The sequence below is a fragment of the Apteryx mantelli genome, chromosome 2 (genome assembly GCF_036417845.1).
Source record: "Apteryx mantelli isolate bAptMan1 chromosome 2, bAptMan1.hap1, whole genome shotgun sequence".
NCBI classification, from domain to species: domain Eukaryota; kingdom Metazoa; phylum Chordata; class Aves; order Apterygiformes; family Apterygidae; genus Apteryx; species Apteryx mantelli.
Window position 1 is genome coordinate 167,074,775 of NC_089979.1, and position 23,475 is coordinate 167,098,249.

General features: G+C 39.9%; 1 protein-coding gene across 11 annotated transcripts in view; it reads left to right on the forward strand.

Moving 5' to 3' along the window:
* The first annotated feature begins 4,044 nt into the window (after positions 1-4,044).
* NKTR (natural killer cell triggering receptor) overlaps positions 4,045-23,475 on the forward strand; it is a 45,998-nt gene continuing 26,567 nt past the window's right edge. For 6 of the 11 annotated variants that reach the window (XM_067292006.1, XM_067292009.1, XM_067292007.1 and 3 more), the window contains exons 1-6: positions 4,045-4,071; positions 4,775-4,870; positions 14,131-14,205; positions 20,233-20,340; positions 21,459-21,503; positions 23,285-23,372. In XM_067292006.1, coding sequence (XP_067148107.1) covers positions 4,813-4,870; positions 14,131-14,205; positions 20,233-20,340; positions 21,459-21,503; positions 23,285-23,372 — 374 coding nt within the window. In that variant the 5' untranslated portion in view covers positions 4,045-4,071; positions 4,775-4,812. Of the gene's footprint in view, positions 4,072-4,774; positions 4,871-14,130; positions 14,206-20,232; positions 20,341-21,458; positions 21,504-21,825; positions 21,844-23,284; positions 23,373-23,475 lie in introns of those variants that run through there. The other 5 variants (XM_067292016.1, XM_067292017.1, XM_067292013.1 and 2 more) reach the window with 4 other exon arrangements.

Consider the following 23,475-nt stretch of genomic DNA (forward strand, 5'->3'; position numbering starts at 1 on the left):
GGCATTTTATAATTAAAGCCATTTTCCAATTATTCTGCTCTGCAACATTTATATGTCAGAAAAAATGCTAAAGAAATGGTTTTGCATGACTGAACAATTAAAGGAAACACTTCAGGTGCTCATCTGTTCTTCAATGGTAACAGAAGCTTTTTAAATTTAGCTGTAGAACTTTTTGGCAATTTATCCATTGTCTCTCGATGTTCAAAACTACTGTGACCCTCATGAATAGTCCTAAGTCAGTTCTTTTCTCAGTAAAATCACTTTACATCCATTCACATCCGATAAGAATCTGTGCACAGAACAGCTACAGAACGAGATCTAGAATAAGCAGTCATGAATTTGTCTCACAGAAGTATTTTGAGCACCACCCCCTAACCGAAACGTCCCAGATAATGAAAGGCTATGTCAAAAATTCCTTCTCCTCCTTATGTAACTAAAGTGCATTCAAATCATAAATTAGCTAAGAAACTTTTTTCAGCATTCAAGGAGCAGCCTAGAGGGGTTTGGAGCACTAGGTCCTCTATAGTATTACAGCTGACAAATATTATGTAACTGCAATGGCAACACTCAAAATAGTAAGTGAAAGAACTGTCCCAACAATTTATTGCTCATAAAAAAGTTTGTTTTTAATTTCAGATTCTATGTATGGAATTTCCCCAAAAGATAAGGAAAAGCCTCTATAAATACCTAAACAACAGCCAGTTAGTTAGAACTGCTGTGATCAAATTTAGACTAATAATTATTTGGACAATCAAAGACACTTTGGAAAATAAAGCCTAGGTCCCAAATTAAACAGTTTTACCCTGATGTTTACATTGTGTAACTGCTCAACAGTAACTTCTGCACCCTTCTACTTTTCCAAATACTTTAGCTAAGTACACATTATCTCAGAAAAGAATGCAACTTTAAGCCAAGATTTGTCAGTGTGACTTCTTGGGCATAAAATGTACCACCAAGAAATCTCTAAAGTTGATTTTAGATAGGATAAAGAAAGTTAGATCTGCTGATCTTAGCGCATTCAAAAGTTGTCTTGGAAAATTTTAGCCTAAAAGGGATTGTTTGACAAATTTGTGGCACGTCAAAAACTAGTATTGTACAGAGGCAGTTATTCAACCGTCACTACACTGCTTTACCATGCGGACTTTAATCCCCCTCAAACAGCCTACATCTCTAGTCACTGAAATCAATGGGGACTTTGTCATTGGTTTCAATGGGCACAGGATGTTACCAGAGCAGCATCTGCAGTAGCTCTTAGACAGGAACACCATGAAAAAATCTTCATTTGTAACTAGGATATATGTTTCGAGTTTTAAAAGACGGGCCTTGAATGTGCTTTGAAAGCTTTTTTTTTTTTCCCCCCGAATGTCTTTCTTCTACCAAGCAGCATATTTATCAGCTGTAGTCGTAGAGATGATCTTAAGAGCTTATCTCCTAGGGGACCAGAACTTCTTTCTAATTTGCTTCTTTATTAAAATATTCAGGGCTTCAAATTAACTTTTCTTTTAATTGCTCACAATCTTTGCTCCTTGCATGGAAAGTAAGTAGCACATTTCCAAGTCTTTCACGAGCGCTTTGGTTACTTCTTTGTCCATCTGCCTTTAGGAAACAGTTCACATTCCAAAAACAGAAAAGCAAGAAACTCCAGGTAAAGGGGAATTAATTAGTAGTTTATTTCAGCGCAGGAGAAAAACAAACAAACAACCCCCCCCCCCAAAAAAAAAAAAAAAAACTAAGAAAGCCCAACCATATGATATTTTTTGGCTTGGGAGGATTAAGGAAATCAAAGAAACTTGGTTTCAAATTGTAGCTCTGGAAAGCAATTCCTATGAACCTACTGTAATGCACTTAATTTCTCTAGCTCTGTATCTCAAGTTTCCCGTTATAAAATGAGGCAAATAATACCCTTCTAGTTTATAATAGCATTTCACAAATAAATAATTTAGGGCCAGACTGTGCTATGTTTTTTTTTCACATTGTGTGATACCTTACCATGCAAGTGTTCCCAAAGGACTGGTGAACCTATGCAAGAGCTCCAAAAACAATCTCCCTTAGAGACTACTTGCATAATCATGTGATATTAGACATAAATAAAAAAAATATATGACAGAATCTGGCTGTTAAAATTTTATGAGTTGCTCAAATACGATGGTGATAGCACCCATGAAAGCTATAAATATATTACATCGAAAACATTTCCACTTTGTTGCATTCCTAACTTCCAAAACATCCTTTGATTTCAGCCTTGCCACTGCTCATTCTCAACATTTTTTTAACTCTGAATTTCTCCTCGGACAAGAGACAGATAAACGGTTTGCTTCTCAAGTGGTGTGGACTTCATAAGAGAGTGCTTATCACTGCTCGAAAAGCTACAAAACTTCTTCCTGGAGGTAATACAAGACATTTTTTGCAGCACCTAGCGCAGCTGTGGTGGAGATGGAGGCTGTGTGATAGCTATAGCAATGCCACAGGATGTGCAGGGTGTATATTGGTAGGAAGAGGTGCTGCCCCATGTCTTCCCAGAAAAACCCACAACCATCACCGTAAGGATGTGTACCAAGTTACTATTACAGGAGTTACTAGGCAAATTAGGTGAATATGGAGGGCCGCACGATTTTAAGCTGCTGGATATCCACAGCATGAAATGGTCTGAAAAGTGTAGTAGGCTCAAACTGAGCTGAGGATTTATGGGCTGAATAAACGTGCTGGCAACCTCCCACCTGAACAATCTGACACTTCAGCGACTACTAAACAGTTACCACTTCCACACTCTGGGATGGTCTAGTACCCAAAACTCAGAAAAATAACTCGCTATCATAATTAAATCTTCTTTGGCCCCTCCTGATGCCGGCTGAAGGAAATGTCATGAGATTAGGAAGGAGGGTAAAGCTGGTAGTGGGGTTAGGTACCGGGATGGGTATAAAACTAAACGGACGCTTAGGCTAGGACTTTTCATCGGTGTTCAGTGTGAAAACAAATTGTAAAACTGCAACGCAAGACTCGTAAGTCACAGCTGGACAAGTTTACACTGCTGCAGAGCATCTACGCAGGGCTTTGCATCAACGCAGCCGTGGCAGCACAGCCTTCCCCACCTGTCACACGCTTGGTGTGGACACGGCAAGAGACAGAGACATTTCAGGCTGGCTCCCAGAGCGGCCTTTTCTTTCTGAAGAAAAAAAAATTATCCGACCTAAGCCCTGAAGAATGTATCATGGCAAACATTTCCCAATGCAAAACGCTCTGGGTTTGTGTCCACCAAAATATTTGCCCCCTCAAGCAGGGGAGGGAGAGAGACATCTCTGTGAAACTGTCCGGGCTTCCCGAAGAAAGAGGAAAAGTGAAGCGGAAGGGGAGCCGCGCTACGCCATTTCCCAGCGCGGCCGCGATGCCTGCGGGTCAGGCTGCCTGGAGGAGGGATGCTCCTCGACAGGGGACACACCGGCTCCCCTCGGTGCCGCTCCTTCCAGCAAGTCCCTCTCTCCTCCCTGCGCCGCCCTTTCCCCCCGCCATGGCGAGCTGGCGGCGAGGACGGGCGCTCGTTCAGCCACGCTCAGGAGGGAGACGGCCCGGCTGCGTCTGCAGCAGTGCGGTGCAAAAACACGTTGAAGCCGGGGGACGCTCCCCCCACGCGCAGCGGGGACCCCTCGCATTGGCGCCTGGGCCCCGAAAGGCGCCGCAGGCCACCCGGAGGAGAAGCCGCCGCCGCCGCCGCCGCCGCTGCGAGGCGACGCCTCCCGCTTCCCGCCCTCCCCCCTTCCCCTCACGGCGCAGAGCGACCGTTGGGCGCGCGGTGGGGGGAGGGGCGCGCGCTCCCCGCCCGGGAGGTGGGGGAGGGGGCGGTGGCGGCGCGCGCGGGGCGTGGCGTGGCGTGTCGGGGGCGGGGCCAGGGGCCGGGCCGGGCGGACGGGCCAGTCAGTCGGGCGGTTAATGGCGCTCGGGGCCGGCGGCTCCGGCAGCGCCTCCTCGCGGGGCGGAGGGGGGGTGTGTGTGCGTGTGTGGCGGGGGGGGTGGGGAGGGAGGGAGGCAGCGCGGGGCCGGGGGGAAGGAGAGGGAACAAAGCGCAGGAGCTGCCAGGTAAGGCCGCAGCCGCCGCTACCCCGGGGGAGGGCGGGCAGCGCTGAGGGGGGGGGGGGTCGCCCTCTTCCCCTTTCCCTCCCCCCCCCCCCCGCTGTATATCTTCTTTTTTTTTTTTAATTAAAGACGAATTCCCCTCAGGGTGGACTTCGGGGCTTCCCGGGAAGGGTCGGGGGGACCCTCGCCCTGCTCAGCCCCTGCTGAAGCCAAGTTTCCCCCCTCCCCGGGAGTGCCGGGCAGAGGCAGGGCGGGGTTTGGGGAGCCCCTGGGGGCAGCGGGGGGGCGGGGGGGGGTTCCCTAATGCCTGGCGGCCGGTGGGAGGGGAAGCCCTACTTTTGAGTAAGAAGGCATATCCATTAAAAAAAAAAAAAATCTAGTTCCTTTGGTCCCCCCCCGCCGCCAAAACACTGCCTTTTTTTTCTTTTTTCTTTTTTTTGCCTTTTTTTGCCCTTTTTTTGCTTTTTTTTTTTTTTGCTTTTGAAGGGTTGAGGCCGTGCGCTGTCGAGTTTTTTTTCGAAAACGCCACGGTGTTGTAATTCCAACCCTTTCGGTGGGGAGGGAGGGCGCTGGCTTGGGGAGCGCTGCGTTAAAAGCTGGCCCGGCGGGGGGGGGGGACACGACGGGGACGGGGGGCGGCGGCGGCGGGACCCGCCGAGGTGTCGCGGCTCTGCTGAGCGAGTTTCTCCCTTCCCCGTGTCGTCAGGGCGCTGAGGGAGAGGGGCCCCCGGGCTGCCTGCGGCCATGGGGGTGCAGGACCGGCCTCAGTGCTTTTTTGACATCGAGATCAACCGCGAGCCAGGTAAGGCTTGGGGCTTTGCCATTTAATCTGTTCATTTAAAGTGGTTTCTTCGCCTCTTTTTGCCTTATTGATTGGCCCGGGCTGTTCGCAATGAATTTGGCCATTGGTATATATTTATGCATTTATTAACTTGGTGTTCTTTGTAACTCGATGTCGCCTGGGATGCTGCATGCTTTTTGTTTTCTCTTGAGATCGGTTTTTAATCGCATACCTGAACAGGGGGCTTCAGAAAGGCATATAATACTGCTTTAAACATAAAAAACATTGTGTATTAAGAAGTGCTGTCTAGTTGGCATGTTATGTATTGTAAATTTACAGTCGTGTGAGTTATAGAAGATTGGGGCAAGTTATGAGGAGACTGGAGATAATGATGAAGTATGTATTAAGTGCTACAAGGAGCATTTTTAATCATAGAGTAATTGAATTAGAAAGGGACTTCAGGAGGTCATCTGGTATAAACCGCTCCTCCTCCTGCTTAAAATGAGTCTTCTGACTGTAAATAAAGAGGCCAGGTGGCCTGTTTTTTATATATATTTTATATATATATATATATATATATATATATCCATCTTTAGCTCATATCTTCCCTATGGAAAGTGTAATCGCCCTTAAGTGGTAGTCTATGAGTTTTAATTGCGGACTAGCTACTTAATTCCCACTGCAGTTTCACCTCTTCTTCTGTTTTTGGCAATCTGTAAAAATGATGATACAGATTTACTTCATCATAATTTTGAACAAGAAGTAATCCATGTATATGATTGCCTAATATGGATTCAGCACTTTATATCGCCATTATTTGTCTCTCAAAAAAGAAATAATTGTGATGGCTTCATTGTGCTTTCACTTTCATTTTCTGCTTCATAGTTTCTGTGAAAGCCTTTGAAATAAGAGTTGATATCTGCATTTTCAAATTTCAGTTGCATTCAGATGCAGCTTTTAGCCATTTGACTTGCTTTTTCATTTCATTAAAAATTCAAGAGATTTAATTCCGACATCAGTGGCCTGATATGGCATAACTATAATTTATGGCTATTACAACTTCCGTTTGAGTTATTTTAATTATTTCACAGTGCTTTTTCTGAATACTTTTTTTGAGGAGAAAAATGTAACTTTAAAATTATTTTTAACACTTTCCAAGCTTTTAAATTCAGATTTAGTATGGAATTGGACTATTAAAAATAAAATTTGGATGTTTTGGGTTAGGCAGGTTTCCAGTTCAAAAGTGTAGTTTAATGAAATTGATTTGTAGCACAATTAATGCTATGTATAGATAATTAGCTCAGTCTCATTTACTTTTCATCTTTGGTCCATTTTTTTGTTTTGACTCTTCTTTTGGAGAATCCATCCCTACCCTGTTGTACTTGTGCTTTGCTTCCTTCTGGTCTTCATGCATGCACTCCTGCTGCCATTCTGTAATAACTCTTGTTACAAAACACATGGCTGAGGAAGGGACCAGAAAAGTATCACAAGCAAAAGTGGGCTACCATGTCTCCCCTCATATCTATCTTGGATTTGGTGGATACTGGATTGTGGATACTGGTGTCAGAGAGAAATTGTAGTGTTAGTGTTCTGGGTGGTGCAGAACTGTGGTTCCCTGGAGTATGAACAGAGCCAAAGCCTTGTGCCTTGCTGTTTATTTTCTCTTTAAAGTAACATGAATCTCACAGCTGTACATCAAATTCAGAACCCTGCTGTTTTTATTGCACCTGATTAATGGCTTTTATTTTCACAGAAAAACATGCCAATTTATAAAATGTTGGGATCAGGACTTGTGTATAATGTAGTTATAATACTGTATGCTAGTGTCCATCATTAATTTACTATGCAATTATGTCTCAAAATTTAAGGTTAAATATATTAAAGCTTAAATATTGCCCTTTTGGCTGCAAGATGACCTTCAAAAGCTGAATCAAGTGTGAGTGGTGCAGCAGAGCTCACAGATGACATGAAGTATCTGTACTGTCCTTCTGGTAACAGTGAGGTATTAATTTGGAAAGCTGCTGACGGTTTAAAAGTTAAAATTAACATTTTTGCTGATGTGACTTTAACCCAATTAGCCTATCTGCTTGTTCATCTTTATTGGTTATAGAGATACTGGGGAAGGGAGCAATGCTGCACGTTGCTGCTAGCCGAGAAGTAAGACATTGCCACCCTCCCAGTCTGCACTGAAAAGTTAAGCTAACATCTCCCCAGAGAACACAGAGAGTAAGAGGACGTGCCTCTCTTTTACAACGCTGGAGACATCTCTTTGCCCACAAAATACGAAACTTTGTCATTCTAACACTTTTGATTGCTTAGAATCCAAAAATGTCCCACCACATAGCTGGCAACTGGTAGTTAGGTTTCCCCTTGCAGGTTTTATGTTTGCCCATTGGTTGGACACGTGCCTGTAGCAATTAGAAATAAGATAGTAGAGCACATACTACATTAGAAGGAGCAGCAAAGGTGGGGTGTGTGTGTGAGAGAGGGAGGGAGAGAGAGAGACAGAAAGAAAGAAAGAAGGAAGGGGAATGCAGAGTTTGAATTAGTTTCACTGTTAAACCTGATCTGTTATGCTACAAAAACTACAGAATTCATCCTGTGGCTTTAGTTGTGCTTTCAGAAGCTGTATTAGAGCTTTTGTGCCTCTATACCCTTACTTTATTTTTAGCTACAGAATTGTGAAGTAAAACTTGATGCCTGCTTATATGTGCCTCTTGCTGTGTAATAAACTTTTTAGGCTTTTTATCAGTGTTTTTCAGTGTAACTTGAAATTTAGGTTACTTTCAATAAGCTCTTTGTTAAGCATTTTTTATGAGTGCAGGTTGTGGTTGATATTTCTTTAAAGAGCAAATGGAAAATAAATCAGGAGTCAGCATTTATTTTGATACTACTAGCACAGAGAGCTACTTTCTCTTGTTTCAGTTCCCCCCCCCCCCCCAATGGATTTGGGCACATAAAACTTGCAGGTAAGAATAGAATACTTATGGTCCCTATAAAATTTTGGGATGTCAGCAGATGCCAATTTGATTACAATTGCTAGGTGCCTAGTAATGTCTTAACTCTGCTGCAAAATCCTTGTGTTCTAATTATCGTAGTACCTAAAAGACTGATGTCTGACTGGTAAATCAAATACAGAGTCTGTTGCTGTAGTAATTTATGTGGCTAGTCAAAGAAAAAAAAATGCTTCATTTTCTTCCCACCCCCATCGTGCTGAGCAAAGCTGACTGGCTTTGTCTCTCAGAAAACATGCTATATTTACTCTTTTTTTGCTGTGCTTCATACCTATTCACCAATGAATTTTCCATGTTTTCTCCTTTTCTTATTTAAAACTGGGTGTTCTTTTGTTGTTTGACCACTTGCTCATTTTTCCTTCTGCTTCAGTTTCTCTTCCTCCTGGGATACTGTCCCTCCCCTTTTCAGTCAGTCATTTTTTTTTATTACTTCTCCTAGTCTCAGTTGTCTGAAGCTTGGCGTATTTTGGGATTTTGGCTGCCAGAGCTATGAATTTAAGGGAAAGAAGCTGCACTGGACCAGTCACAGTAGTAGTACGTCTGCATTACTAGAACCAGGGAGGCAAATTTATTATGGGGTCTTTGTTATCCTTCCTGAACAGAGAAACTATTTTGCACTGGCTTCCCATTAACTTTTAGCCCTTTAGTGTTGTAGATTTGCAAAGAACAGTTAAGTGCTTTGACTCTGGCGGTGAACCGACTGGCAAACCAGTTTAGTGCAATGCAACAAGAGGACATATGGGGGCCCCCCTCAGAGAACATGAGGGAGATGAGGTATGGATAGGTCTCAGGGAGAACTCATTTAATGTGTTTTAGGACAAAATTGTAATCCACATGTACATGTATCATTGTTGTCGGTTTGGAATGCAATACCCTGAAGATTTACCTTGATGTCTGAAACAAATTGTGGATTAGCAAGTGGAGAAACCAAACTGATAAGCCTTTCCTACTAGGAGAAAACAAAATGTAGTTTCTCACTTGTGTTTCTTGGAAGGCAGTAAATCTGAGTTGCGAGCAGTACTGAAAATATTCTTGCTGTTGTGGAGATCACAGAAGTCTGGAGCGAAGGGAGCTTTAGGGGGTGTTTGTGGAGGACACGGGTTAGTAGAGAGAGCTGGGGAAGGAAGAAGTTTATGGAGGCTTTGACTGCACGGAATGTAAGTTAGGGTAAGGAAGCATTAAGAAAGTGATAATGTGTCAAACCTTTATATAGATTTCTGCTTAGAGGAACTGTCCATTGTTTTAACTGATGCTTTAAATCTCTTTTTTCCACAGTGAGCTTTTATTTTCTGAAAACTTTACCTACGTTTCTACTCTAAAGCAATCTTCTAAAATTTGTATAACTATTATTCTTAGGTTTCACAAATTTAGGGATAAATAAATACATAAGATTAAAATGTTTATTTTAATGAAGTGTTATTTAAACTAGTATGCAAATTTATCTAAGCCTTTGGGCCTCTGGCAAACTTCCTGGTACGTCTGCAAAGGCTGTGTACCACTGTCTTAATGCTTGGACTCCCTACTTTCTTACTCAGCATGATGTTCTTGATGAAATATTGGGAAAAATGGAGCAGTGTCCTCCTACCTGGTTTGTGCTAAGAAATTGGGAAAAGACAAAAACAAAAATGAACTTAAAAATTAATTAGAGCCTATTGAAATAAGTTCTCTAGTTTTAATTTGAGTTAGGTTTGTTTCGGGAGTGTCTGTCTGAAATTGAGTCCTTCATGGCCTCAACATAATATAATCTAGTGAAAGAGTTTGCGTTATGTGTAAAATATGTTCAAGCAATGCATGTTTGCTTCCAGTTTTTCTTAAAGAAGTTGAGCAGCTAAATTGGGGGAAATCACTCGATAAGCATTTGAAATCAGATTTTGATAAACCAAACTTTGCTAGCCGCAGCCCTTGTTATGATATAATGTGGATATTTCTACCCTGAATTTTGGTAACCTGATTTGAATAAAGTTCTAATTCTTCCACAGGTTAGACATTGTTCAAACATTCAAAAATGTAAAAAATGTTTTCATTTTTCAGCTTGTGAAGTGGGGCTCTGAAGTTTGCTTATTTCTGGTTGTTATGCCATCTAGTTCCTAGAACTGGTATACTTCATTAGCTGTCGATAATGCTTTATGAAATCATTCAGTTTTAATTTCAAAACATCTTAGAACTTGTATCATATTTACTGTATTTAATTACTAATAACTTAAATACTTCTTGGTCACTTACTTTAATTTCTATCCAAAAATATCTTTAAAGAATGAGTTTAAAAACTTCCTGACAAATAAGAATCACTTCATCATTTTTAATAATACTCAATGCATTGTTTTATGGTTAATAAAAATGTTAAGTTATGATTGGCTACGTTTCTGTGGTGCTGACTAGCATAAAAGTGCACTAATGTACTATAAAAACTTTACTGTGATATACATGAGCACGTCTTCATAACTATGAGCTGATGAGAACCAGCATTTTATTGAGAATAAATGTAGATTAAAATTATAGAAATGTCCTGCCTGCTGATACATTGCAGTAAGATTAGTGTAACTTCCTTGTGATATTGGAAGATTTGCAGCCTAAGTTTGGTGAGAGTTTCATCATTAGAAAAATGACCTCAGCGTTGAAGTGAGGTGTCTCTGCAAGCTTATTTCCTTGGCTAAAGCTGACCGAGTAGTCTATGTAGGTTTATGAGCAGGCTTAACCTACTTGAATAGTCATTTTAGAAACAATATCTATGTAATTTACTATTCAGGTTTTACGGTTAGTTGTAGAAAGCTTGTTCCCTCATCAGATAACTTCAGCTTTGTATGTAAGGTGAAGCACTTCAGAGAGGAGGGGTTGCATTACAGAGAGGACATATTTAGATCTGAGGAGATTAGTAACATTTCAAATGCTTTTTTCAACCTGTGTTATGTCAGCAAATACCTCAGTTATTTGGCTATGAACTCCAGTTTTAAAATGGATCTTTCTTTTTTAGGGAAGAGGTGAGAGAAAGATTCATGGGTTTTGGGCAGACTTCTAACAGAATTTTTCTTGCGTTAAATTAACAGCTGTCATTTTATGTGTATTTATTTGATCTGAGTTTGAAAATCTGATCTTTCTTTGGCACATTTAATTGACTGTCAATAAAAAAAATACCCTTTTACTTAATAATATTCATGCAGTTTAGATAAAGTACAGATAGTAACCCACCAGACGGATATCAGTATGTGGTTTGTGTATTACCAGCAAACTGCAACACTTTATATAATTAGATATAACAGGGTGAGTAGTACTTCAGGTTATGTGGAGGAGAGACTTCCTTATTTTTTACTTTAGCTGGCGCTACTGTGATGCAGTCTTTTGATTCTGGATAAGTGTCATAAACCAAGTTTGTAGGAGGTGAGAAGGTATGACAAGCTAGCAGACATTATTGGCAAAGCACTACTAAAAGTACTATTGAGATCATAATATCTTAGTTAGGAATGTCTTTTTTCTTTATGCTCTGCCTTGAAATCCCCAAGAACTTCAGACAAAGCTTACGTCTTCCGGGGGAAGAACTTTAAAAGTGGTGTCACATTGGAGAAATGTGCACACTGTGGATTGGATATAGTCTGTGAGCAACATGCTGTTACCTGAGGTTTCCACCTGAGCAGCTCAGGTCACCTGCAGAGAAGAGCTTTGTGGTTTCTGTACTGTCAAGCAGGCTATTTCATAAAGATCATATCTTCTTCTGGCTGTTGTTACATGATGTTAGTTTTGACAGCGTGAATGGTGTAGATACTAACCACCTAATTTTATTCATATGCTATTAGGAAAATGTCAGTTCTGTAGTTCAGTAGTATAAGGATAATGAAAACAGAGGAATAGATAGACCTAGAAGTTTTGTGTGAAACGATTTGCATGGATATCAGCAGGAAGGAGCTTTTGTCTGGTTACTGTAGACTGACTGAAAAGTCAAAGTTGGACTTCTAAATTCCTGTAGCCTTAAAGTAAGCAAGCAATTCATATTGCTTCTATTAGGTTATAAACAACAATACAGCTTGACCTCGGTAGAGAGGTTACATGCTTCAATAAACTCTCAATTTTATCTTGTCCTCCCTGTGGCCCTATAAAGTAAGCATATAGGTTATGTTCCCAGTGCACATGGGTAGCATGAGCCATGAAATGCAACTGGTGTAGGTGCTTTGAAACTTGGATTTTTTTATTTTTTTTTTAAGCTAGCAGTGGGGTTTCATAACTCTGACACTGATTTGTCAAGATAATAGGGACTTACAGTTGCAAGATGATTTTAAATGGGATACAACTCTTTTTCCATATCTTAATGTGCTAGATAGTGCCCTTTATATGGGGGACAGTGACTTGGAATGGGAAGGCTTCCATAGTTTATGCCTGAGGGTAAAAGTCTCCCCCAGAGCCTGTAGACAGTACGCTTACTGGTTATTTGGCAGCTGTCACCTTCGTAAATCAACTGCTGATCCTTATTTTTCTAATGTTTGCAAAATGCGAATAGTGATAACTTTTTTTTTTCTGAAAGGCATCAATGCTATTTCACATAACAAATGCAATTTAAGAGGAAATCGGTATGTGGCTTTCTAAAACACTTAATCACTGTTCAGTTCAGCGCTTGTGCAAACAGAGGAATGGGATTTCTACTCTCCTGATTTACTGTGTTTATAATGAAAATTAATTTATTATTATTATTATTTTTTTGTAAACTGTCTTCTCTCTTGTGTTCTGTGTGTGTCTTCAGTCCACGTAGTTTATAATGGTTTCTTCACTTCCAAATAGCTGTTTCGTCATAGCGGTAGTTACAACTACTACTGTTTTACGTGGAGTTTTTGAATATTAGCGATTTCTTCATTCTTTGGAGACTATTGCACACTTTTGAGATTTTTTTTCTGCTTTAATGACAAATCCTCAGAGAAAGTTCTTAATGCAGTTATCTAGTGAAATACAGACATTTCTACAGCTGAAGGTATCTTGAGTTTTTTTGTCTAAGAGTACAGAATGCTGGGGATCTTTGTGTTATTTTTCATTTCTCCACTAACTTTCTGAACCAATAATTCACCTCCTCAGAAATCACATATATTTGGACAAAACTTTAAACTTTAGTGTAATTTCTTTGGAATCTTTCAGTTTTTCATAATGCCAAAGTATTGAATAAAATACAACTGAACAACTCTTTTTTTTTCCTTTTAGGGAAGGAAAAGAAGTAATTCCTAGAGTAGTTACTTTTTTTGATAATTAAGTCGAAGTGTTTCCAGGGTATACCACTAGAGGGTAGTACTCATTAATAGATTTTTACCATTAGCCTCCTTGTAACGCTGGCCAACAGTGTAGCTTTTATGGCTTCTTGTTTCACAACCTATAAGGATGACATACTTTTCTTTTAACTGATTTTATATTTCTTAAAGTTCTCATATGTTTGCGAGTTTTTAGATTTTCAGTTTAGAAATATATTTCCCACTGTCTTGGAAAATAAAACAGAAAACGTGAAGCAGTTCTAAAATTTTTTCTCTATACTAACCTCTCTTCAGCAGTATTTTAATAGTTTTCAAGGATATGTAGCGTAAGTACTATCAATAGCATGGGAGTAGCTGCAATGAGAGTGGGAATTACTCTGCTCGCTTTGCATGGAGAAGTAGTATTTGGTTCATAGTATTTGGCAAGTAGAGCAGTAATTCTGAAATTGCTAGTATTGTTCCACCTGCTTTTAATTTTTTCTATTTGATTCATCTATTATGTTTTATACTTTTACCAAAGGCCAAGAACTCCATTTCATATGTAATCCTTAACATGGTATGGCACTAAGTCAGTTGGATTCATTAGGTAATGATCAGATACAAAACTGCAGAGATGTAATTATTAATAATATTTGTATAAACATAATACCTAAAATTTAAAAAATCCCATAGCTCTGAAGATCTATATCTATGACGAATCATTTTCTTTTTCAAAACAGTAATTAACTGACAGGATAAACTATTAAAACAAACCAGTTTGGCTTTCCAAGTTGAATTGAATCATTAGGATTCAATTAATCTAATTGATTAAGATTTTTAATAAATTTCATATGATGAGGTTGTTTAATCTTTATATTTGACAATCATGCTATTGTTCTTTTGTGCCACTTATTTTAATATATTCATATTTGAGACGCCTGATTCTGCTTGATAAAATAACTTTTCCCCAGAAAATTATATATTCAAAACATGCTGATTTGTTTATAAGTTAATTTGCTTATGTGGTTACAAAGAGTTATAAAACTTTTTTTTTTCTTTAATCTTCTAGTTGGTCGAATTATGTTTCAGCTCTTCTCAGATATATGTCCGAAGACTTGCAAAAATTTCCTTTGCTTGTGCTCGGGTAAGTAATACGCTTAAATTTAAGAATTCTAGTATGTTAAAGTTGTTGTTCATTCGTAGTAGTAACAGCAGCATAATACAGTGCTGATAATTTTCTGATTAAAACACAGCTAGGACTTGTTAGTGCTGAGGAAGCTTTGATTAGGACATAGCAAGAAATTGTCTGGTATTCCGTAACACATACTGAGTTAGAGTAATAGAAGTAACGTGATTACAGAATGCAAAATTGTGAATTTATGGAGCAAAACATATGTTTGCCCTTAATCTGGGAGTTCTTTAATTAGAAGTGATTGGTAAGGAGTATGGTGGAATTATCATTAAAGTTGCGTGTATGTGAAAAAGGCAAATGGAACCTTAGGATTTAATGAGGAGAGACAAAGTATTAATGTCACTGTACAATACATTGGTGACACTTGACTTGGGATACTGCATAAAATTTTGATTGCCCTTATTCAAAGAAAGAATATTCAAAAACGAACAGGTTCGTAGAAGTGCTACACAGCGGTCAGAGGAAAGAAGAGTCCATTAAATCTGAGGAGAAAACTTTTTCACTTTTAGCAAAATGAAGAACTGAGTATGATGATTCCTTACGAATCCTGTGGGTGGTTTGGTGCTTCTTGGTCCACACTACTCCTCAGACATTTTGCAACTGTAAGCTGATGCTGAGTCTTGATTAGGTTATTAAGGGAATTATGCTATGTGTTATTTGTAATGCAAAGAATGCATTCAGTGTTTCTTGATGACCTTCGAGTCCCATGTACCTGAATGCTCAAGGACTTGCAATTTGCCTTAAATCAACTGCACCAACAAATCCTTGTGTATGAAATAACTACTTTCCAAATAGTTAACTCTCCAGCAAGACCATCCAGGCAGCATTTTAACATCTGGCTTTTGTGAACAGCTTTTAGCTAAATTGGTTATGTGAAACAAATGTCTTGATGGTATCCTTAATGCGTTCTTGAAAAGTTCATCTTCTCAGTTCTCAGATCCCAAAATGTGATGTGTTCTAGATACCAGTGATAAGAATTAGAAGAACCTTATAATACTATGAACTCATGAAGAGGATAGTAGATATTCCAATTTTTGAGGTGCCCATGGTGCCGCCCCCTTTCTTTACTCCACTCTCTGGTTCTTATTAATTATGCTTATTGAAGTGTCACCTAGGGATGACAGGGGACTGCGAATGAGAAGCAACACCATGACTAACACAGAATAAAGGACAACTCTTTCAAAGTGCATCATAATCAGAATAAGTAACAAAAGATGAGAAATAAAATGCAGTAGCAGACTGAATAGCGTAATGTCTGAGCCTCATATTCAGTAGTTCTTTTATTTAAACCCTTACAGTAGCTTTGCTGGAAAGGGGTTAGCTGGAGATAAAGGGACAAAAAGGTGTTGGAGATCATGAGGAATGAAACTGAAGTAGGTGTTTAGCAGAACAGAGAACAGTTTAAAAAAAAAAAAAGTCAAAAAGTAGCTTGGTATCTTTGTCTTGCAACCCTGTTTGAATTCTGTTCTATAGCTGGCTGTGCAGGTTGCATTGAACTCTTCAGCCGGAACGTGTCTTCATTGTGCTTTCTTTCAAATGTTTTTCTGATGTCTTGCCTACTGTTGAGATCAGACTAAAAGACTTAGAGCTGCTTGAAACATTCCTTTTCATTCTTGTGTTTGCTGTTATGGAATCATATAATGGTACTGTGATTTGACAGATGCCTTTAAAAATTTGCTACAAAACATGATAACTAAATCTGGCGGGGGGGAAAGACGCACACAGAGGAGCCTGGTGAATGGGATGTTTGAGAACGGGATTAATTTCTTTTGCTTGTAGAAGCCATGTCTCTCTACGATACTAGCTCCCAAGTTTGGACTCAAGATAGCTGAGCTTAAAGGCTTGGGTCACATGACTAACATTAATTCTTTTCTTGTTTGCACTGATTGCATCTGTACTGCTGTTTTGTTTTCCTTAGTCCCTTCCTGTCAACTCTTCCATCTGCATTTCTGTTTCTCCTTGACAGGTTTTTTTCCAGCATAATTGTTACTGCTAATTTATCTGTGTCATACATGCCATTTTCCCTCTTCTCCTGCCTTGTACTGTCAGTGTCTGTACTACCTCAGCACCTAAGCATCTAGGCTGAACTCTCCACGCAAGGATGCTGTCTGCTGCGTGATAACATGGATGTGAGCTGTGACCAGGCGCAGAAGGCCAGACTTAGGGTCATCCATGCTGTCCATAGTAGGATCCAGCAGTTCTTTGGTACCTACTTTCTCTCTGTCCCCATGGACTGGTGTGGGCATTCCAGTTAGACTACTACTTCTGTGTCCACTTAGATTATGTTACTAAGCCTATCTTTAGAAGAGCAGCAGTTCTGTTGGAGGGAGATGAGCATCTACTGGTAAGATTGCTTTGACCTCAGGCAACCAAAACTTTGAGATGTGAAGGGTTGCTTTTCATTTTCAGAGTTGTGAGCTGATAAAACATCTTCAGAGGCCGAATGAGTCACTTGCTTCCAGGAGTCACACTCTTCTGACTCCTTCTGCTTGTCACAGCAAGATCCGTTGTTAGGAATTTGGTCATCATGGGAGTGTGGGTTGCTGTCAGGTGTATCTTTTGTCCTTATCTCTTGGTCTTTGCAGGAAGTCTTTAAGTCACTGGAGGTTTACTCAATACAGTATCCTTTTCTGGTGTTGACATCCTGTGGTTGTCATAGACTAGGGCTACACATGTCTAAGGAGGCATACAATTGTATAATAGAAAGGGGACACTATCCCATTATTCTGGACCATATAGTCTAAGTAATGGAATATCTTAGCAACAAACTGTGGGCATTGTGCATTTTCATACTACTTAAATTCAGGATTCTGCATGCTAGGCCAATCCAGCATCATCTTTTTGCATACAGACGTACGAGCACCCACCTGCATTCTAGCTTATAAAGGCACCATTGCTGCCTGGCACAACATGTCCTCACTCATGCTGTTACAGTCCTCAGAAGCTTTATTTGGACTCTCCACTTCCATTTTGTCATTGTCAAGTGAGTTTTTGCTTGTCTCAGGGCAAGGTGATATGCTCCAAGAGAAAGATTGGAGGCTAGTATTTTAAATGCTGTGCCCGTCTTCATGCCTGCTGCTCCCTCCATCATCTCTACGAGGCAAGCCAGGATTATGTTTTTGTCAGAAACAGATGGAGGAGGGCAGGGTGATTCTGGCTGCCTTCCTGCAGCCTGACATTGTTGTCAGAAATAGACCTGGCTCCTGCGAAAGAATGCTGTCTGCTTTGACAGCAAGATGCTTCTTGCATTTAAATTAAAACATCTGGACTTAAACTGGCATATGTAGGCCCATTGCAGACTCTCCAGTCAGTCCACCTGTCAGATGAACACAAGCTCATCTGCTCTTTGGTACTTTCTCAGGAGCTTCCCTTTGTATAATCTCAGCCAGAGACCGTTATTGGGCATATAATGCAAAATATTTGAGATTAGGCTGGCAGTGCAGGGTGTTATTAGGCCGCCAAGACTGATGTTTACCCACCAAGGGAGACTGGCAGTGTGGTGAAGGCCCTTGTGTTGTCCTCACCACAGAAGTCTCTTCACATAATGGAATAACCCTTACAGTGTCTGTGTAAATTCTCATCCGTTCCTTTTCCCAGAGGTTTGCAGCACTTGAAAAGAACTGTTTAGTCATGGAGGAGGCAGCTAGATAGGGCTTGAGTAGCACCTTGTAGTTCAAGGAACAGAAGACTGCAGGAAAAAAAGGAGATGCCAAATTGTGGATGTGTGAAAGGGACAGCTCTTGTCCATCTGCAGATACCTTGGGGAGGGCCACTTTCTAGCTTTACCTGAGTAGAGATTAAATGGAGGACCTCCTGTTTTTTCAGGTCTTCCCTAGAAGTAATGGCACATGCCCAGTTTGCTGTGGGCTTACTTAACACGCATTGATCCAAATGCAAGAAAGGACCGTCCTGATGTGTGATAGGGCTACCTCATTTACTGCGTGCTCTTCTGGAATTGTGCTGTGTGAGAGACTTGACTGTCTTCCTTGTGTGCAGTCACTTCATACTTGACGTTTATTCTGATAGTCTGTCCTGTCCTGGAGAAGCTCTATGAGAGAGTAAAAGAAGGAACTACAACTTTTGGCCAGGTCTAAAGCTCACCTTTCAGCACCAGCTTGCTTACTTACATGGTCAGGCACAATGCTGGATCCAATTCTGTAAGCCTGAGGAATATGCTGAAACATTGCCAAAAATGAGGGCAGAAGCTTCTTGACATTGATCAATGTGGGCTTTCCAATACTGTACCAAAGAGATGCATGCTTTGGGGCTGTGTCCAGTCCTATAATACCTAGCTTTGCTTGGATAGCTTCTGTGGAAAATGAAGTAGGAGTAGGCATGGGTTATGGGTATGGAGAATCAAGGTGATGGAAAATAAGTTACATTCTGTGACTGAAGGCTTTTATAAGTGCAGTAAACAACAATCCCGTAAGTGGATTTGGTGTTATGAACTGCTCTTTGCCCTTGTTGTGGCAGCTTTGTGCTGTTTGGAATGGCAAATTTGGGGTGGTTTGGCCATTAGTGAGTGTGGGGTGGAGAGACAGCGAAGGGCAAAAGGAGACTGTTGGCTCTGAGTAACTAGTATATGTAGAATTCTGAGGGCGCTTTGTGATACATAACATACTGGTTGTGTGTTTTCTGACCAAGTAGCAGATGCCCATGCCATAACCAGCGGTGGGATAAAGCCAAGACTCTGAAATGTCTGTTTGTGCTGTCTCATTACAAAATCTCCTGCAGGTGTGGCTTATGTGGGATTTGAGCTGGTGCACAGAGTGTTATACCTACTACTTTTGATTGCTGTGCTCTGCAAGCTCCCCTCTTCTTGGAAGCTAGACACAGCGTCTCTTACAAATGTTCCCTGGCTGTGGGGCCCATATGAATCCCTCAAATGAGCCTGCTAGCTGGGGCTTCTGCCCTCCATGTGCCCCCTGCACTTTTTCTTCTGAATTTTGGAAGAGGTGTTAGTAAAGCTTGAGGATCTGGGATGTCTTTCTCAAAAATTACCAGTAGGTTTGAAGTACTGCTGCACTGTCTGTTTGGTGAGCGTGTCACTTCTCGGGAAACTTCAGGCTCTGAAAGGATCATAACGAGCACTGTGGCCTGGCTAGGCTCCTGCTGCTGAGTAAGAATAGCCCTGGTGGTACCAGTTTAGCATTTGGATTTCTGTCGTGTTTCTCATTTGGTTAGTTCTGGAATGGTTCTTCTATGCACAATGCTTAGTTCTCCTGCTTCCCTGTTCTGTTCTACCAGTCTGTGGCTTCATGTTGCCATTCATATTTTGACAGAATCAAAACATTGATCTTAAACATTCTTTTTGCAAATGTCCACAAGGAGAAAAGCTTTCTCCTCAGTTCATGTAAGTGTACTTCCCCCTCCTTTCAGCAATAGGAATCTGTTTTGTGCGGGTTTTCTTACTGAGATAATGAGGAAGGGCTGGTGCAGGGCACTGTGCATGGGTCGGTGAAGATGTGAGTCATGTTTGGAGTAGCTTAATCCTACTTCTCCAAGGCTGGGTTGCATTCAAACTGAGTGGAGGCCTGTTCTCCTGAGCTCAGGTTTCTCTGTCCTGGGACGCAGCTGGCCCACCCTGATGTATAAATGGTTTGAACTGGACTCCAGTGTTAGCTTCAGCTAACATAACAGTGTGGCTATAACCACAGAAAAGAGTTAACCCATCATTATAACGAATTCATGTTTTCTTGTGAATTGTCCTGAGTGAATTGTTAACCGACGTACTCCCTCTTAGAAGGGGGGGAATTTTTTGGAAGAAACCTAGTTTTCACTTGTGCATACTCAAGATGTCTTTTGCAAAGTTTCCGTTATTAATGGGAGGAGAAGAGGCAAAAAGTTGGACCATTTTTATCTTTTACCATTCGGTTGTGTTATTTTGATGGCTCTCTTCTTTTCTTAGCACTAGGTGGGAAATCCTTGGAATTTATCTAGTGACAATCTGTAGATTCTTTTTGTTTGAACTTCTTGCAGGTGAAAAAGGAATTGGAAAAACAACTGGAAAAAAGCTGTGTTACAAAGGCACTACATTCCATCGTGTCGTTAAAAACTTCATGATTCAGGGTGGGGACTTCAGTGAAGGTAAAATATGTTCTTTAAAACTGAAATGTCTTGGAACAGAAATTTTAATCTATAAAGCTACATTAATACTTCCATGTCATTTTCTAAAGTTATAAAATGCCATAAAAATTTCATTTGCTATGAAGTATAGCACAGATCCTCAGTTTTTTTGTTAATTTTTGAAATTCTAAACTATTTCAACTGAAATAATTCTTGTTTAGATAGAATTAAGTTTAAAAAAAAAAAAGTGCTGGAGTTGATAACACTTATTGAAACAGATTTCAAATCCAAACTGCAGTCTTACTGCTTCACTTTTTTGTGCCCACGCAGTAGACACAGCACTAGTAATGCTCATTCTTATTCTGTTTATACAGGGACATCACTGTTTGAATAAGTAAAACTAGTAAATATGATAAAAATACTTAATGCATGAGTCTCCAAAAGCAGATTTTTGAGGACTTTTCTTGTTCCCTTCCCTCCGTTATGTGCACAACTTAACATTTCTGTCTGTGTCCATTCCCCAAAATATCTGTCCTTACCGAAACGTCTCTGTGGTCTTCACTGTAACCTCAACCCTTGTAACTGATGAAATGTATTTTGGGGGGAATACCTTGAGAGTCAAGCAGAAGAAAAGAAGGTGCCTTTGAAAGAGCTGTTAGTTACTTGTTTATCTTGCCCATTCTGGTGACCTCTCGGTTGTTCGGAGCAGGGCAAGCTTGTTGGTTATACTTACTGTGGGCTGGCTTGCTTGCTGTTGTGTTTTCTTCTGCTGCCGCTTTAGCAAGTAACAGTGAGGAGCAGCCTTTGGAGCCTCGCTTGAGGCTTTCCCGTGTTCAGAGGCGCTAAGGCAGCGTTCATTTTCAGTGTTGTGAGTTTCAACGGGATAATAAAATGCCTCGCGAGCACAGTGTTGCCTTACAAACCTGACAGGAAAATACTGTTAGACAAGCGGTTTGTTAAAAATAGGATTTGCAAGACTAACAGATTTACAAAATGAAAGGTTGCCCCTTTTAAGAGGGATATGCTCAGATATTATAACTGGCCAGAGTATCCTGGTTTGGTATAGATGGGTGGGATAGTACATACAGCTTTATTCATAAAGCAAACACAAGGTTTAATTCATGCTTTTTAATGCATAGGTAATGGAAAAGGAGGTGAATCTATTTATGGTGGCTATTTTAAAGGTAAGGGCGAATACATCTTTACAGCTTCTTGATTCAGTTCTGAGATATACAAGTCTTGATTCCCAAGATACTTAATGAAAAGAGGTCTACTTATAGATCACCTTTTGCATGAAACTAATGCTGCATGAGAATTATTTTTATATGCATGACTTTCAGATAATTTATTTTGTAATATTTAACTTTAACTGACAATTAATTAAGGCTAACATTATTGGTTAAACATGACTTTCAGCATGGAGGTTAGGCAACTTTATTCATGAATAAACTCCTATCTTCCTGCCTAAAACTGTCAACATATTCTTTTGTTTATAGAGAATGTGGTCTTTTGCAAAATGAAAAGGTAAGAGACAAAAGCTCAGTAACACAAATTGAAACTCTGTTCCCTTGTACCCTCCCTAGTAAATATATAGACAACTGATACGTCCGTTTGTAGATGGATATCTGTGTTGCTTGGAGAAATAAAGAGTTCTGTCTAACCTTTTTGAGGGTTAATGACTTATTCTGAGAAAATTATACTGGCATAATTTCCAGTTCTAAACAGTTGTTTCTTCTTTTGTTAACGTCCCTTTCCTCCCCTTCCCCATTCAAGGTTTGTATGCTTAGTGTTTGTTTCTAAGAATGTTTGACTTGTTTATATGCTACACAAGTTACTTTTGTTTATCAAATCTTTGCAAGTAATGTACATCATGTAACTCTTTTTAAAATCTAGTGTTGGAAAGAAAATAGTGAGTTTATAAAGTATTCAATACTTTAAGGGGACACAATTTTTTTCTTACAAAAACAGGAAGTTACTATGGTATTCCAGTGTTAATACTGGCACTATACATGTTTATGACATCCCGCTGATGTATGTTTTGCAATTAGCTCTGTGTGGTTAAGCGCATGCTATTAAGTTTGTCTGAAACGGAGATGTAGTTGGACGTTGGAATATTAGAGCCTTTAGTCAAAAGCAACTCTTTAACAGAACCATTTGTTAAGAAGTTATTAGGGTTTGTTTCTAAAGAATATACTTGAGGTTGTAAATGCTGAAACATACAGTGTTGTGTTTTGGTATATAATCTTAAAAATAAAGACTTTGTATGCTTAAAGTACTATTTTTTTCTATGGAAAAAGCATCTTTTTAAGATCTGGTTTGGTATTGTGCTGCATGACCAGAAGCCCTATTAAGTTCATGGAAATAGTAAATGTGTCTTTAGTCTTAATCGTGGTTTTACACTTAGGAAGAAAGTTTCTCATTCAGGCATTGGGGGGGGGGAGGTGTTTATTTTTTCTTGCATGTTTTAAGACCTCGAATTTTGAATTGATAGGTGGGTATCATTTAATGTGCCATATCAGGGAAATGGCTGTTTTACTAGATCTTTCTACCTGAGATGCATGTTGTGTAAATAACAGTATCGTGTATGTTAAGTCTTGTTTTAGGATGACAGTAAAAGTATGCTAACTTTGTTTTAGTTCAGAAAATGTTGGACTTAAGCCCAAGTATATGAGGATCTAATGTTTATTGAAGACACTAATAATGACTTTAAATTTTCTTCATTATAAATGTTCTGGAACTAATTTCTTTAAGAAGGAATCTTGTATCTTTTCTGTCTTATGACTGTATTTCTACTCTATTTTTTGAGAGATTTGATTAGATTTAATGTTTTTTTTTCCCCCCAATATGTTCAAGTTTCTTTAGCAGCAGAGGAATTTCTCCTTGTAGCATCCGTATGTTACTAAGAAAATTAGACTTGTATTCTTTGTCAGGGAAAATCTGACAAACATATTTTTTCTTCAAACAGATGAAAACTTTATTCTCAAACATGACAGAGCGTTCCTTTTGTCAATGGCAAACCGAGGGAAACATACCAATGGTTCCCAATTTTTCATGTGAGTAGATGTAATACGACAGTTGAGCTTTTCTTAAACAGAGAAGCGCTGTTCATGAGAAAGATGGTATTGCTAAATTAACTGTGACAATGTTATCCGCCTT